Source organism: Parasteatoda tepidariorum, chromosome 9, assembly GCF_982258835.1.
Source record: "Parasteatoda tepidariorum strain Cologne lab strain chromosome 9, Ptep-v5.0, whole genome shotgun sequence".
Lineage (NCBI taxonomy): Eukaryota > Metazoa > Arthropoda > Arachnida > Araneae > Theridiidae > Parasteatoda > Parasteatoda tepidariorum.
Genome location: NC_141763.1, coordinates 8,542,265 through 8,558,584, shown reverse-complemented (window position 1 = coordinate 8,558,584; position 16,320 = coordinate 8,542,265). Strand labels below are relative to the sequence as shown.

At 46.5% G+C, this 16,320-nt stretch overlaps 1 protein-coding gene across 10 annotated transcripts; it reads left to right on the top strand.

Annotated features, from left to right (window-relative positions):
• The first annotated feature begins 3,094 nt into the window (after nucleotides 1–3,094).
• On the top strand, nucleotides 3,095–13,230 carry LOC147803303 (uncharacterized). Of its 10 annotated transcripts, none has more exons than XM_087150824.1 (2): nucleotides 3,095–4,787; nucleotides 6,693–13,230. In XM_087150824.1, the coding sequence occupies exons 1-2, from the start codon at nucleotides 3,146–3,148 to the stop codon at nucleotides 13,136–13,138; spliced, it is 8,088 nt and encodes a 2,695-aa protein (XP_087006950.1). In that variant the 5' UTR covers nucleotides 3,095–3,145; the 3' UTR covers nucleotides 13,139–13,230. The 10 variants fall into 10 exon arrangements, with proteins under 10 accessions (XP_087006950.1, XP_087006949.1, XP_087006942.1 ...); XM_087150823.1 differs by having other exon boundaries at nucleotides 3,095–5,204; XM_087150816.1 differs by having other exon boundaries at nucleotides 3,095–5,546; nucleotides 5,577–13,230.
• Nucleotides 13,231–16,320: the final 3,090 nt, after the last annotated feature.

The window sequence follows — 16,320 nt, the reverse complement described above, 5'->3', positions numbered from 1 at the left end:
ATATGAAAACAAAAGCGAAAATTGAGAGTAACTAGAGGAGTTTTGTTTTAAAGTGCCGTTCTTATATATATATATATATATATATATATATATATATATATATATATATATATATATATATATATATATATATATATATATATATATATATATATATATATATATATATATATATATATATATATATATATATATATATATATATATATATATATATATATATATATATATATATATATATATATATATATATATATGGGGGATGTGTAATAAATGGGGCATGTGTTACCTCTAAAATCATTCCCTAGCTGATTTGGTCGGCTGATCTGTTGAATCAGGCAATCATATCGTGTATCGTTACAGTTCGATGTGTATCCGCAAAGTGTATCGTTCAAAAATTTCTCTTACAATTTGATGACTGTTTGATTATTGAATTGATTCTTCACATATTTAAAAATAAATAAATGACAATTTCCTTAATTGTAATGATATTTAGAAACGATTAATTTTTTGTATTAAAGTTCTTAAAGTGATTGATTCGATCTACTATTGTGTTGATCGTAGTCACTTGATTTCCTTTTTTTTACATTGTGAAAAATAAATAAGTAACATTGCGTTAACTTAAGTAACGAGAAAAGCTAATGTTATTCTCGCCAAGAGTTTGTTTTAACGAGTACCTTAGGAGAAAATTATCTCAGCAGTTTTCAAATTATCCAGGTAATTAAAGAAATAATTCTTTTGCCACTTTGAAAGTTATCGTGCACATTTGAAAGATATCTACAGAATTACTGATTTCTAAACTTTAGCAGTTGAAAATATAACATAAGAAACAGGTACCAAATTTTAAGAAGTAACAAAATCTAAGAAAATCTTATCCTCAATTAATAATCACCTGTTGTATATAAAATTAATCTTATCATCAATACTCTTTGTTCAGTGTTTTCGTCATGTTTACAATGACAAACAACTATTGCGCCTTACGTTTGGAGGTAAGCACGAATTGTTAGCTTAAATTACCATATTATACATAAGATGCATTGAATGTTACAGCTATTCATACACTCTGAAATTCCAAGCATTCGAATTTCATGCAGATATTGTTTGTTACTTGAGAGTGTGGTACGATCGAACGTCGCCTATATGACGCCAATTATTTTGATAAATTCCATGTCGTGAGGATGAATATAAAACGCTGATTGGTCAATCTCTAAAGTTTCGCAATAGACTGCCTTATTTCGAAATTGAAACGCACTTTCATGCAATTCACTGTATATTTTAATAAATTATTTCAGGAAGCTGGTCTTGCGCAAATTAAGGTTATTAAATATTTAATGCTCTTAATTGGAAATAAAATAAGTCATCATTCTAAAGGAACGCGATATATATTTACTAATACTTAATTTAATTTTTCACTGCCTGCTCGTAATGATAAAATAATATCCAATTAAGTTCATAATTTGTTTATTCATTAATTGTGATTTGTTTTTCAAGAACATATTTTTTAAGTAATAATTAAATAACATTAATTTATTTAATGCATTACGTGATTTGTTTTGGGAATATTGGTTTTAGAATTTGATAAGAAATAAATTGAATAAACCTGAATAGCTTATTTTTTTATCATCGTACTAGAACTCAATTTTAATGGGTAGAGGCGAGACCTCCAGCATGCTAATTACTTAATTCAGGCAATATTTTAAGTTACGAAATTAGTCCAAAAAATGTACTTATAAGGAATAAAAAATTTTTCGGATGGAATAGGATTCTTGAGCATAAAAATGAGGGGGAGTGAGCCACAATCTGGAAAATAAGGTGCAAATTGTTTGGTCAAGAGAGCCGACGCAAGTTTGGTTTCCTTAATGTTAATTTTACTTAGGTATCAAATATAGTTAAATATGTTTAAAATATATTGTAATACAGTTTTCTTTTTAAATATATTTGAAAGAATAAAACTTATATTCTATTGAGATTTTCGTGTTTTATCGTGCTCCGATAGCTTATTGGGCACATACTATAAATTTATGATCAGGCATATAACCCCGTTTTCCAGGCCTGGGCTCTGTATTAAAACAGCAACGGTAAGACTGTCGTGTATTTTTTGCCCCCGTCAGACGAATGGGTAGTTTCTCAATAGTTGGTAATTCGTTCTTCTAAAAATTTCTTCAATTTAGGGCGTGTTGATCTTTGCTAATTCATTAGGATTAATATTCAATCAAATTTTAGTTCACTCCACAGAATAAGTTTTAAAGCAACTTAACTTTCAAACATGCGCAGCGACGAATATGTTTTTTTCTCTCCAGAATGCCCTTACATTAGAGGGGAGGGGGTGGTATTATTAGTTCCGCAATCTCCAATGAAATCAAAATGCTAATCTATTGAAGAGTCAGAAGAAGAAACTGATGAGGAAGTTCAAACTGTAAATAAAAGTCCAACTATTTCTGCAAATGACTTTTCTTTTTTCTGAGATAAACATGACTATTATTTGAAAGTTTTTATGAAATAAAAGCATATTTTTTAAACATTCGAAGGAAACATTAAAAATAATAATTCAACCGAAATTTCTTCTTCAGTTCCAAAGTTACGGTTGATTATATAAAATATGCAGAAATCTTAATAGACCTAAAAATGTATTTAAAGTCAGAAGATTATATCTCGATTCTTTCAATGGTATATTTCTTTCAACCATAATATTTATATAAAAAAATTACTTATTAATGTAGTTTAAAAAACATAAGAATGAAAGAAACATGATTATTTTAAGTTGAAAAGCATATGAAAAGAAATCATATCGAATTTTTAAGGATAAGAGATGAAAAAACATCGATAAACTAAAACAAAATGAAGTAAGTTTAAAAAAATATATAATAGCCAGGTACAAATCATAATGAGGTAAACAGAAATTACAATATTTTTGACTCATTAACTCATTAAATGGCAAAACATGAAATTAAAAAAACAAACGGAGCGAAGAGAGGCAGGTGTGTTTACTGTGGTATTTGCGTCACAACTTGCGCAAGAGAAAAATCATACGATCTGAAAATTCCTAGATTTATTGACAAACCTGCTTCTTCTCACGAAAAATATAGTATAAAAAGCAGGCAAGTCGCTGGGGAAAGTATTCAATCAAGCTTTTCCAAAGAAGAATATGACTTGGTTTACTAAACTTTCCCTAGCATTTCTGCTAGCTTTATGCATTCACGGCAAGTTTGCTGTGGGACATCGTACTCCATGGGAAAGTGCAGAGACGGCAGAAGCATACGTTAATTGTTTCATGACTAATGCTGAACGAACTGGAGTTTTTTCAGCTGAGCAAATGGATGATATGAGTTCCATCGGAGGATTAATGAAGGGTGCCATGGGTAGTATGAAAGGAAAGGCAACGTCCCATAAATTGCAAGCTTTGAATACGGCTTTCGCATCAGCTATGGCTGAAGTTGCCATATCTGAATCAGGAGGGCAGAACATTGGAGCGGTTACTGATGCCATTACTAACTCTTTAAATGAGGCATTTTACCAAACCACTGGTGAAGGTAACCCTGGTTTTGTTAATGAAATCCGCACTTTAATTAATATGTTCGCACAATCATCAGGAAATAGTATTTCGGGATCAGCAGGGGCATCTGCTGCAGCAGCAGCTTCAGGTGGATCTGGTGGTTATGGTGGTTATGGCCAAGGCGGATACGGAGGACAAGGAGGATCAGGATCTAGTGCAGCAGCAGCAGCAGCAGCTGGATCCGGTGGATCAGGAGGACAACGCGGATACGGACAAGGAGGACAAGGTGGATATGGACAAGGAGGGCAAGGATCTGGAGCAGCAGCCGCTGCAGCAGCAGCAGCAGGTTCAGGTGGACAAGGCGGATACGGGCAAGGAGGACAAGGAGGATATGGACAAGGAGGACAAGGATCTGGCGCAGCAGCAGCTGCAGCTGCAGCAGGAGGTGCAGGTGGACAAGGCGGATACGGACAAGGAGGACAAGGGGGATATGGACAAGGAGGACAAGGATCTGGCGCAGCAGCAGCAGCAGCTGCAGCAGGAGGTTCAGGTGGACAAGGCGGATACGGACAAGGAGGACAAGGGGGATATGGACAAGGAGGACAGGGATCTGGCGGAGCAGCCGCTGCAGCGGCAGGAGGTTCAGGTGGACAAGGCGGATACGGACAAGGAGGACAAGGGGGATATGGACAAGGAGGGCAAGGTTCTGGTGCAGCAGCCGCAGCAGCAGCAGCTGGTGGTTCAGGTGGTCAAGGCGGATATGGACAAGGAGGATATGGACAAGGAGGACAAGGATCTGGTGCAGCAGCCGCAGCAGCAGCAGCTGGTGGTTCAGGTGGTCAAGGCGGATATGGACAAGGAGGATATGGACAAGGTGCAGGAGGAGGAGGCCAAGGCGGATATGGACAAGGAGGACAAGGATCTGGTGCAGCAGCCGCAGCAGCAGCAGCTGCAGCTGGCGGCTCAGGTGGTCAAGGGGGATATGGACAGGGTGGACAAGGAGGATATGGACAAGGAGGACAAGGATCTGGTGCAGCAGCCGCAGCAGCAGCTGCAGCTGGCGGTTCAGGTGGTCAAGGAGGATATGGACAAGGAACAGGAGAAGGTGGCCAAGGAGGATATGGGCAAGGAGGACAAGGATCTGGTGCAGCAGCCGCAGCAGCTGCAGCTGGCGGTTCAGGTGGTCAAGGCGGATATGGACAAGGTGCAGGACAAGGTGGCCAAGGTGGATACGGACAAGGAGGACAAGGATCAGGTGCAGCAGCCGCAGCAGCAGCTGCAGCTGGCGGATCAGGTGGTCAAGGAGGATATGGACAAGGTGGACAAGGAGGATATGGACAAGGAGGATATGGACAAGGTGCAGGAGAAGGTGGCCAAGGAGGATATGGACAAGGAGGACAAGGATCTGGTGCAGCAGCCGCAGCTGCAGCTGCAGCAGGCGGATCAGGTGGTCAAGGAGGATATGGACAAGGAGGATATGGACAAGGTGCAGGCGAAGGTGGCCAAGGTGGATATGGACAAGGAGGGCAAGGATCTGGTGCAGCAGCAGCCGCAGCAGCAGCAGCAGCAGGTGGTTCAGGTGGTCAAGGTGGATATGGACAAGGAGGATATGGACAAGGAGCAGGGGAAGGTGGCCAAGGTGGATATGGACAAGGAGGACAAGGATCTGGTGCAGCAGCAGCCGCAGCAGCAGCTGCAGCTGGCGGTTCAGGTGGCCAAGGCGGATATGGACAAGGCGGCCAAGGTGGATATGGACAAGGAGGACAAGGATCTGGTGCAGCAGCAGCAGCCGCAGCAGCTGCAGCTGGCGGTTCAGGTGGTCAAGGAGGATATGGACAAGGAACAGGAGAAGGTGGCCAAGGAGGATATGGGCAAGGAGGACAAGGATCTGGTGCAGCAGCCGCAGCAGCTGCAGCTGGCGGTTCAGGTGGTCAAGGCGGATATGGACAAGGTGCAGGACAAGGTGGCCAAGGTGGATACGGACAAGGAGGACAAGGATCTGGTGCAGCAGCAGCAGCCGCAGCAGCAGCAGCAGGTGGTTCAGGTGGTCAAGGTGGATATGGACAAGGAGGATATGGACAAGGAGGATATGGACAAGGAGGATATGGACAAGGAGGATATGGACAAGGAGCAGGGGAAGGTGGCCTAGGCGGATATGGACAAGGAGGACAAGGATCTGGTGCAGCAGCAGCAGCCGCAGCAGCAGCAGGTGGTTCAGGTGGTCAAGGTGGATATGGACAAGGAGGATATGGACAAGGAGCAGGGGAAGGTGGCCAAGGCGGATATGGACAAGGAGGACAAGGATCTGGAGCAGCAGCAGCCGCAGCAGCAGCAGCTGGCGGTTCAGGTGGTCAAGGCGGATATGGACAAGGTAGCCAAGGTGGATATGGACAAGGAGGACAAGGATCTGGTGCAGCCGCAGCAGCAGCAGCAGGTGGTTCAGGTGGTCAAGGTGGATATGGACAAGGAGGATATGGACAAGGAGCAGGGGAAGGTGGCCAAGGTGGATATGGACAAGGAGGACAGGGATCTGGAGCAGCCGCAGCAGCAGCAGCAGCTGGTGGTTCTGGAGGTCAAGGGGGATATGGACAAGGGGGATATGGACAAGGTATAGGAGAAGGTGGTCAAGGCGGATATGGACAAGGAGGACAAGGATCTGGTGCAGCAGCAGCCGCAGCAGCAGCAGCTGGCGGATCAGGAGGTCAAGGCGGATATGGACAAGGAGGATATGGACAAGGTGCAGGAGAAGGTGGCCAAGGTGGATATGGACAAGGAGGACAAGGATCTGGAGCAGCAGCAGCAGCAGCAGGTGGTTCAGGTGGTCAAGGTGGATATGGACAAGGAGGATATGGACAAGGAGCAGGGGAAGGTGGCCAAGGTGGATATGGACAAGGAGGACAGGGATCTGGAGCAGCCGCAGCAGCAGCAGCAGCTGGTGGTTCTGGAGGTCAAGGGGGATATGGACAAGGGGGATATGGACAAGGTATAGGAGAAGGTGGTCAAGGCGGATATGGACAAGGAGGACAAGGATCTGGTGCAGCAGCAGCCGCAGCAGCAGCAGCTGGCGGATCAGGAGGTCAAGGCGGATATGGACAAGGAGGATATGGACAAGGTGCAGGAGAAGGTGGCCAAGGTGGATATGGACAAGGAGGACAAGGATCTGGAGCAGCAGCAGCCGCAGCAGCAGCTGGCGGTTCAGGTGGTCAAGGCGGATATGGGCAAGGAGGATATGGACAAGGTGCAGGTGAAGGTGGCCAAGGTGGATATGGACAAGGAGGACAAGGATCAGGGGCAGCCGCAGCAGCAGCTGCAGCAGGTGGTGCAGGTGGTCAAGGTGGATATGGACAAGGTGGATATGGACAAGGTGGATATGGACAAGGAGGAGAAGGATCTGGTGCAGCAGCCGCAGCAGCAGCAGCTGGAGCAGGTGGTGCAGGTGGTCAAGGAGGATATGGACAAGGTGGATATGGACAAGGTGCAGGTGGCCAAGGTGGTTATGGACAAGGTGAAGGTGGCCAAGGTGGATATGGACAAGGAGGACAAGGATCTGGTGCAGCAGCAGCCGCAGCCGCAGCAGCTGGCGGTTCAGGTGGTCAAGGAGGATATGGACAAGGTGGATATGGACAGGGTGGATACGGACAAGGTGGAGAAGGATCTGGTGCAGCAGCAGCTGCAGCAGCAGCAGCTGGCGGTTCAGGTGGTCAAGGCGGATATGGACAAGGAGGATATGGACAAGGTGCAGGAGAAGGTGGCCAAGGTGGATATGGACAAGGAGGACAAGGATCTGGTGCAGCAGCCGCAGCCGCAGCCGCAGCAGCTGGTGGTTCAGGTGGTCAAGGAGGATATGGACAAGGTGGATATGGACAAGGTGGATATGGACAAGGTGGATACGGACAAGGCGGAGAAGGATCTGGCGCAGCAGCAGCTGCAGCAGCAGCAGCTGGCGGTTCAGGTGGTCAAGGGGGATATGGACAAGGTGGATATGGACAAGGTGCAGGAGAAGGTGGCCTAGGTGGATATGGACAAGGAGGACAAGGATCTGGTGCATCAGCAGCCGCAGCAGCAGGCGGTTCAGGTGGTCAAAGCGGATATGGACAAGGAGGATATGGACAAGGTGCAGGAGAAGGTGGATATGGACAAGGTGGATACGGACAAGGAGGAGAAGGATCTGGCGCAGCAGCAGCTGCAGCAGCAGCAGCTGGCGGTTCAGGTGGTCAAGGCGGATATGGACAAGGAGGATATGGACAAGGTGCAGGAGAAGGTGGTCAAGGGGGATATGGACAAGGAGGACAAGGATCTGGTGCAGCAGCAGCAGCCGCAGCAGCAGCAGGTGGTTCAGGTGGTCAAGGAGGATATGGACAAAGTGGATATGGACAAGGTGGATACGGACAAGGAGGAGAAGGATCTGGCGCAGCAGCAGCTGCAGCAGCAGCAGCAGCTGGCGGTTCAGGTGGTCAAGGGGGATATGGACAAGGTGGATATGGACAAGGTGCAGGAGAAGGTGGCCAAGGTGGATATGGACAAGGAGGACAAGGATCTGGTGCAGCAGCAGCCGCAGCCGCAGCAGCAGGCGGTTCAGGTGGTCAAGGCGGATATGGACAAGGCGGATATGGACAAGGTGCAGGAGAAGGTGGCCAAGGTGGATATGGACAAGGAGGACAAGGATCTGGTGCAGCAGCAGCAGCCGCAGCAGCAGCAGCTGGTGGTTCAGGTGGTCAAGGAGGATATGGACAAGGTGGATATGGACAAGGTGGATACGGACAAGGTGGAGAAGGATCCAGCGCAGCAGCAGCTGCAGCAGCAGCAGCTGGCGGTTCAGGTGGTCAAGGCGGATATGGACAAGGAGGATATGGACAAGGTGCAGGAGAAGGTGGCCAAGGTGGATATGGACAAGGAGGACAAGGATCTGGTGCAGCAGCAGCCGCAGCAGCAGCAGCTGGTGGTTCAGGTGGTCAAGGAGGATATGGACAAGGTGGATATGGACAAGGTGGATATGGACAAGGTGGATACGGACAAGGTGGAGAAGGATCTGGCGCAGCAGCAGCTGCAGCAGCAGCTGCTGGCGGTTCAGGTGGTCAAGGCGGATATGGACAAGGTGGATATGGACAAGGTGCAGGTGAAGGTGGCCAAGGCGGATATGGACAAGGAGGACAAGGATCTGGAGCAGGAGCCGCAGCAGCAGCAGCTGCAGCAGGCGGTTCAGGTGGTCAAGGGGGATATGGACAAGGTGGATATGGACAAGGTGCAGGCGAAGGTGGCCAAGGCGGATATGGACAAGGAGGACAAGGATCTGGAGCAGGAGCCGCGGCAGCAGCAGCTGCAGCAGGCGGTGCAGGTGGTCAAGGAGGATATGGACAAGGTGCAGGTGGCCAAGGTGGATATGGACAAGGTGCGGGTGGCCAAGGTGGATATGGACAAGGAGGACAAGGATCTGGCGCAGCAGCCGCAGCAGCAGCTGCAGCTGGCGGTTCAGATGGCCAAGGAGGATATGGACAAGGTGGATATGGACAAGGAGGAGAAGGATCTGGCGCAGCAGCTGCAGCAGCTGCAGCTGGTGGTGCAGGTGGTCAAGGAGGATATGGACAAGGTGGATATGGACAAGGAGGAGAAAGATCCGGTGCAGCAGCCGCAGCAGCAGCAGCTGGAGCAGGCGGTGCAGGTGGTCAAGGAGGATATGGACAGGGTGGATATGGACAAGGTGGATATGGACAAGGAGGAGAAGGCTCTGGAGCAGCAGCCGCAGCAGCTGGAGCAGGTGGTGCAGGAGGTCAGGGAGGATATGGACAAGGTGGATATGGACAAGGTGGATACGGACAAGGAGGAGAAGGATCTGGCGCTGCCGCCGCAGCAGCCGCAGCTGGAGCAGGTGGTGCAGGCGGTCAAGGAGGATATGGACAAGGTGGATATGGACAAGGAGGAGAAGGATCTGGCGCAGCAGCCGCAGCAGCAGCAGCTGGAGCAGGCGGTGCTGGAGGTCAAGGAGGATATGGACAAGGTGGATATGGACAAGGTGGATACGGACAAGGAGGAGAAGGATCTGGCGCAGCAGCCGCAGCAGCAGCAGCTGGAGCAGGCGGCTCAGGAGGTCAAGGAGGATATGGACAAGGATATGGACAAGGTGGATACGGACAAGGAGGAGAAGGATCTGGCGCAGCAGCAGCAGCAGCTGGAGCAGGAGGAGCAGGTGGTCAAGGAGGATATGGACAAGGTGGCTATGGACAAGGAGGAGAAGGATCTGGAGCAGCAGCCGCAGCAGCTGCAGCTGGAGCAGGTGGTCAAGGAGGATATGGACAAGGTGGTTATGGACAAGGTGGATATGGACAAGGTGGAGAAGGATCTGGTGCAGCAGCCGCTGCAGCAGCAGCTGGAGCAGGCGGATCAGGAGGTCAAGGAGGATATGGACAAGGTGGATATGGACAAGGTGGATATGGACAAGGAGGAGAAGGATCTGGTGCAGCAGCCGCAGCAGCCGCAGCAGGGGGTGCAGGTGGTCAAGGAGGATATGGACAAGGTGGATACGGACAAGGAGGAGAAGGATCTGGTGCAGCAGCCGCAGCAGCCGCTGCAGGTGGTGCAGGTGGTCAAGGAGGATATGGACAAGGTGGATATGGACAAGGAGGAGAAGGATCTGGAGCAGCAGCCGCAGCAGCAGCAGCTGGAGCAGGTGGGGCAGGTGGTCAAGGAGGATATGGACAAGGTGGTTATGGACAAGGTGGATATGGACAAGGTGGATATGGACAAGGTGGATATGGACAAGGTGGAGAAGGATCTGGTGCAGCAGCCGCAGCAGCAGCAGCTGGAGCAGGCGGTGCAGGAGGTCAAGGAGGATATGGTCAAGGAGGATACGGACAAGGTGGATATGGTCAAGGAGGAGAAGGATCTGGTGCAGCAGCCGCAGCAGCCGCAGCAGGTGGTGCAGGTGGTCAAGGAGGATATGGACAAGGTGGATATGGACAAGGTGGAGAAGGATCTGGCGCAGCAGCCGCAGCAGCAGCAGCAGGTGGTGCAGGTGGTCAAGGAGGATATGGACAAGGTGGATATGGACAAGGTGGATATGGACAAGGAGGAGAAGGATCTGGAGCAGCAGCCGCTGCAGCAGCAGCTGGAGCAGGCGGCTCAGGTGGTCAAGGAGGATACGGACAAGGCGGATACGGACAAGGAGGAGAAGGATCTGGTGCAGCAGCCGCAGCAGGTGGTGCAGGTGGTCAAGGAGGATATGGACAAGGTGGATATGGACAAGGTGGATATGGACAAGGAGGAGAAGGATCTGGTGCAGCAGCCGCAGCAGCCGCAGCAGGTGGTGCAGGTGGTCAAGGAGGATATGGACAAGGTGGATATGGACAAGGAGGAGAAGGATCTGGAGCAGCAGCCGCAGCAGCAGCAGCAGGTGGGTCAGGTGGTCAAGGAGGATATGGACAAGGGGGATATGGACAAGGTGGATATGGACAAGGTGGAGAAGGATCTGGTGCAGCAGCCGCAGCAGCAGCAGCAGCTGGAGCAGGCGGTGCAGGAGGTCAAGGAGGATATGGTCAAGGAGGATACGGACAAGGTGGATATGGACAAGGAGGAGAAGGATCTGGTGCAGCAGCCGCAGCAGCCGCAGCAGGTGGTGCAGGTGGTCAAGGAGGATATGGACAAGGTGGATATGGACAAGGTGGATATGGACAAGGTGGAGAAGGATCTGGCGCAGCAGCCGCAGCAGCAGCAGCAGGTGGTGCAGGTGGTCAAGGAGGATATGGACAAGGTGGATATGGACAAGGTGGATATGGACAAGGAGGAGAAGGATCTGGAGCAGCAGCCGCTGCAGCAGCAGCTGGAGCAGGAGGCTCAGGTGGTCAAGGAGGATACGGACAAGGCGGATACGGACAAGGAGGAGAAGGATCTGGTGCAGCAGCCGCAGCAGCCGCAGCAGGTGGTGCAGGTGGTCAAGGAGGATATGGACAAGGTGGATATGGACAAGGTGGATATGGACAAGGAGGAGAAGGATCTGGAGCAGCAGCCGCGGCAGCAGCAGCTGGAGCAGGCGGCTCAGGTGGTCAAGGAGGATATGGACAAGGCGGATACGGACAAGGAGGAGAAGGATCTGGTGCAGCAGCCGCAGCAGCCGCAGCAGGTGGTGCAGGTGGTCAAGGAGGATATGGACAAGGTGGATATGGACAAGGAGGAGAAGGATCTGGAGCAGCAGCCGCAGCAGCAGCAGCAGGTGGGTCAGGTGGTCAAGGAGGATATGGACAAGGGGGATATGGACAAGGTGGATATGGACAAGGTGGAGAAGGATCTGGTGCTGCAGCCTCAGCAGCAGCAGCTGGAGCAGGCGGTGCAGGAGGTCAAGGAGGATATGGTCAAGGAGGATACGGACAAGGTGGATATGGACAAGGAGGAGATGGATCTGGTTCTGCAGCCGCAGCAGCCGCTGCAGGTGGTGCAGGTGGTCAAGGAGGATATGGACAAGGTGGATATGGACAAGGAGGAGAAGGATCTGGCGCAGCAGCCGCAGCAGCAGCAGCCGCTGGAGCAGGCGGTGCAGGTGGTCAAGGAGGTTATGGACAAGGTGGTTATGGACAAGGTGGATATGGGCAAGGTGGATATGGACAAGGTGGAGAAGGATCTGGAGCAGCAGCCGCAGCAGCAGCAGCAGCTGGCGGTTCAGGTGGTCAAGGCGGATATGGACAAGGAGCAGGAGAAGGTGGCCAAGGTGGATATGGACAAGGAGGACAAGGATCGGGTGCAGCAGCCGCAGCAGCAGCTGCAGCTGGCGGTTCAGGTGGTCAAGGCGGATATGGGCAAGGAGGATATGGACAAGGTGCAGGTGAAGGTGGCCTAGGTGGATATGGGCAAGGAGGACAAGGATCTGGTGCAGCAGCCGCAGCAGCAGCAGCAGCTGGCGGTGCAGGTGGTCAAGGCGGATATGGACAAGGAGGTTATGGACAAGGAGCAGGAGAAGGTGGCCAAGGTGGATATGGACAAGGAGGACAAGGATCAGGTGCAGCAGCCGCAGCAGCAGCTGCAGCTGGCGGTTCAGGTGGTCAAGGCGGATATGGACAAGGAGGTTATGGACAAGGAGCAGGAGAAGGTGGCCAAGGTGGATATGGACAAGGTGGACAAGGATCTGGCGCAGCAGCTGCAGCAGCAGCAGCTGGCGGTTCAGGTGGTCAAGGCGGATATGGACAAGGTGCAGGAGAAGGTGGATATGGACAAGGAGGACAAGGATCTGGTGCATCAGCCGCAGCAGCAGCTGCAGCTGGCGGTTCAGGTGGTCAAGGCGGATATGGACAAGGGTCTGGACCAAGAGGTTATGGTCCAAGTGGTTCCCGATCTGGTGCAGCATCAGCAGCCGCATCTGCAGTATCGGCAATATCATCTCCAGGATCAGTTTCCCGAATTTCGTCTACTGCATCAAGAATTGTTTCAGGAGGTCCAATTAATGCTGCTAGTCTTTCAAACACAATTGGAAGTGTTGTGTATGAAGTTAGAGCTGGTAACCCTGGAGCCTCTGACTGTGAAGTTCTGGTACAAACTCTTTCGGAATTGCTCGCAGCTGTAATAAATATTCTTGGATCAGCTAGTATTGGAAACATCAACTATGGCGCTTCAGGACAATCAGCAGCAGTAGTTAGTCAATCAATACAATCTGCAATGGGTTGATTTGTCAAAATTGTTTGTTTATAGTTAATTTCCTATGTCATGTAGGCAATTCGCAAACTTAAATCTTTAAATAAATGTTTACTTACAAAGTCTTTTGCATTATATTTTATTCTACTTTGTCTTTTTTGTTTTAAAATGATATCAAAAAACTTATCAATCTTAAAAATAAGGGTAAAAACACTTTTAAGTGAATGAAAAGTTGCAGAATTAATCTATGCTGCCCTTTGTCTGGTGCATGTTCTCCTAAATTGATTTCACTCTCGTTTCATTTAATCTGCAATCACATTTTGTGACTTTCTTAATCAGGTGAAGCATTATCAATTTATTGAAATGATCAAATTGTCTTCTTAAATTATTACTCAATGAAAATAATTTTTAATTTTTAGTCCATGAGCTGGAACTTTTAACAGGATGGACGATTGATGGGTCGAGAAGAGAAACTTATTAAATGTTATGCAATGCATAATTCAGCAACACCATTCAGTGGCTGAGATAATATACCTTGAATAGTCAGATTAGTCACAATAAGATAAATATAATTTAATGCAACGTTCCGTAATCTTACAACTCACTTTAAGCTTGGGTACTATTTTTAATACATTTCTAAAGTTTAAAAATATTTGAGAAGTAGTTTAGTCAGAAAATCTGCAATCATATCTTTAGATATACAATATTCAATCTTATTCATTTTGTAAATGTCTCAAATAATGATGCTCTACATCAATATGTCATATACGAATTTCAGTTTTACCGGTTTTTGGGAGAAAAATATAAAGTTCATTCATAAAGTTCATTGCTCATTCATTTATATTTTTTTTAGAAAAATATAAAGTTCATAATATATAAAGTTCATTCATTTAAAAAATATAAAGTTCATTCCCTTGTTCATTTCATAAAGTATTATGGGTAATCAGGGGCGGATCTACTTAAGGGCTTTTTGGGCTGCAGCCCAGGGCCCCGTGGTTACAAAGGGCCCCTGTCCCCACTGAAAACAATAGGTGATATTTTGAATTCAAAAGAATATCTAATGTTAAAAAAAAACTATTATAAGTTGGCAATCCTGAGATTAATCACCCCATGCATGTGCGCGTCTATCGAACGGAACGGGGAATTCTCCGTTGCATGTTTTTGATCAGTGTATTTTTTCGCGTCTAGTACGGGGCACTTCCCGCCACGCCGCTTAACGCCCGACTTAATTTCTTTTTTTTTCCCGCACTTCTGTTCTCGTCGTCAAAGTGACAAACTTGTTTAGTTTACTAATAAATGATAACTTAAAAGTTGTAAAGACCGGACCTTTCTCTCATTTTACTTATAATTGAAAGTACATAATCAATATAAAAAAAGATTTCCTGCTCTTAGTTGGTAAGTAAAAAGAATTATAAATCATGTATTTTTTTGTTTTTAATGTATTTTTTCAACACTAAATGAACTTTTTAATCGATTTTTAATGATAATTTGTGAATTGCTCAACTCATTACAAAATATTAAAATGTGAAGCGAAGAACAATATTACATCGATTATTTCGCTCCCTGTTTATTGCCAGAAAATTATCAAGCTGATTGTTTATTTTCAGAAAAAATATCAAAGTCTTATTTTACAATATGTTGGAAGAAAATATAAAAGTGGAGCTGAGAAACGGAAATTACAGCTAGATCGTGAAAAAGAAAGAAAGAAATGTGCAAAAATTGAAACTTTTTTGAAATTAGAACATAAAAACGAGAATGAAATAGCTACAAATTTATTAACAAGTGAAAAGGAAGAGGTCTTATCCGAAGTCTATTTGAAGAACAGAACACAATCTCACATGAAATGACTGATTTTCAAAATAAAGATCCGAAAAATATATATTCAGCTTCAATAAAAAAACACAAAGAACAAAACAGAATATTTTCAAATAGGTATTTCATTAAGAAAATGAAAAATGGTCAATCACAGGAAATATCTTGGTTATGTTATTCAACCAGGGCTGGTACTGGTTTCTGTTTGACTTGCAAACTTTTTTCTAAAATCACTTCTCAATACACAACCGGATTTTCTGATCGGAAACACATAGGAACTTGTTTAGAAAATCATGAAAATTCTAATGAACATAAGAAATCAATGTTAGTGTGGTTGACACGAAAAGAAAATAGATCTGTTTTAGACAAGCAGCTTCAGAAGAAATTAAGAAAAGAAACAGAATATTAAGTCACAATGTCCTAAAACGGGTTATTGCAGTGGTCAAATTTTTAGGTATAAGGGGCTTAGCATTTAGAGGTTTCGAGGAAGTATTTGGTTCTCCACATAGTGGTAATTTTATGGGTGCTCTGGAGCTATTGGCAGAGTTCGATCCATTCATTCGTGAACACATTGAGCAACGAGAGCTGCAACAAAGACCGATAATATCGCACTTATCAAAAACAGTATATGAGGAAATAATTGAGATTACGGGCTGACAGATAATTAAACAAATTATAACTCAAATATAACTCATGACAAATTATAACTCATTATAACTCATGACAACGTTGCTACTATGGCGGGTCACTACAATGGTGTACAAGCACTACTAAAACAACAAAATAAATCCGCGGATTATGTGCCATGTGCTGCGCATTCCCTTCAACTAGTTGGTGAAGAATCTGTTAAGGTTGCAACCGAAATTGTGAACTTTTTTGGAGTAGTGCAAAAAATATACGTTTTCTTTTCTACTTCGACCCATAGGTGGGAACTGTTAAATCGTGAAACAAAACTCAAATTTAAGTTAAAAAGTTTACGCCAGCCCAGATGGTCTTGTCACTATGATGCTGTTAAAGCTTTGAAAAATAATTATGATGACATTATGAAAATTTTTGAAAGTTTCAGAGAAAATGAGGATGAGAAAGTTGATTTCCGGAAAGAGGCACGAAATTTACTCAATAAAATGAAGAAACTCAATACTGCAATTTGGATTATTTCTTGGGAAGAAATTTTGGGAAGATTTAATTTAGTTAATAAAAAAATACACAGCCCTGGTTTAGATATTTGTGAAGGCAACAAGTTAATTGTGTCATTAAAAGACTTGTTGAACAACATAAGGCACCAATCAGATCAGAAGCTAAAGGAATACGGAGAGAAAGCTAAAGAATTAAGTACTAGTGTGGGAATAGACTACAATGACATAAACAAGAGACGCATTACTCCAAAATTTTCAGATAAGTCT

Excerpts from the sequence above, each read along its gene's own strand:
- LOC147803303 (XM_087150815.1), top strand. The coding sequence starts at position 3,146 with ATGACTTGGTTTACTAAACTTTCCCTAGCATTTCTGCTAGCTTTATGC.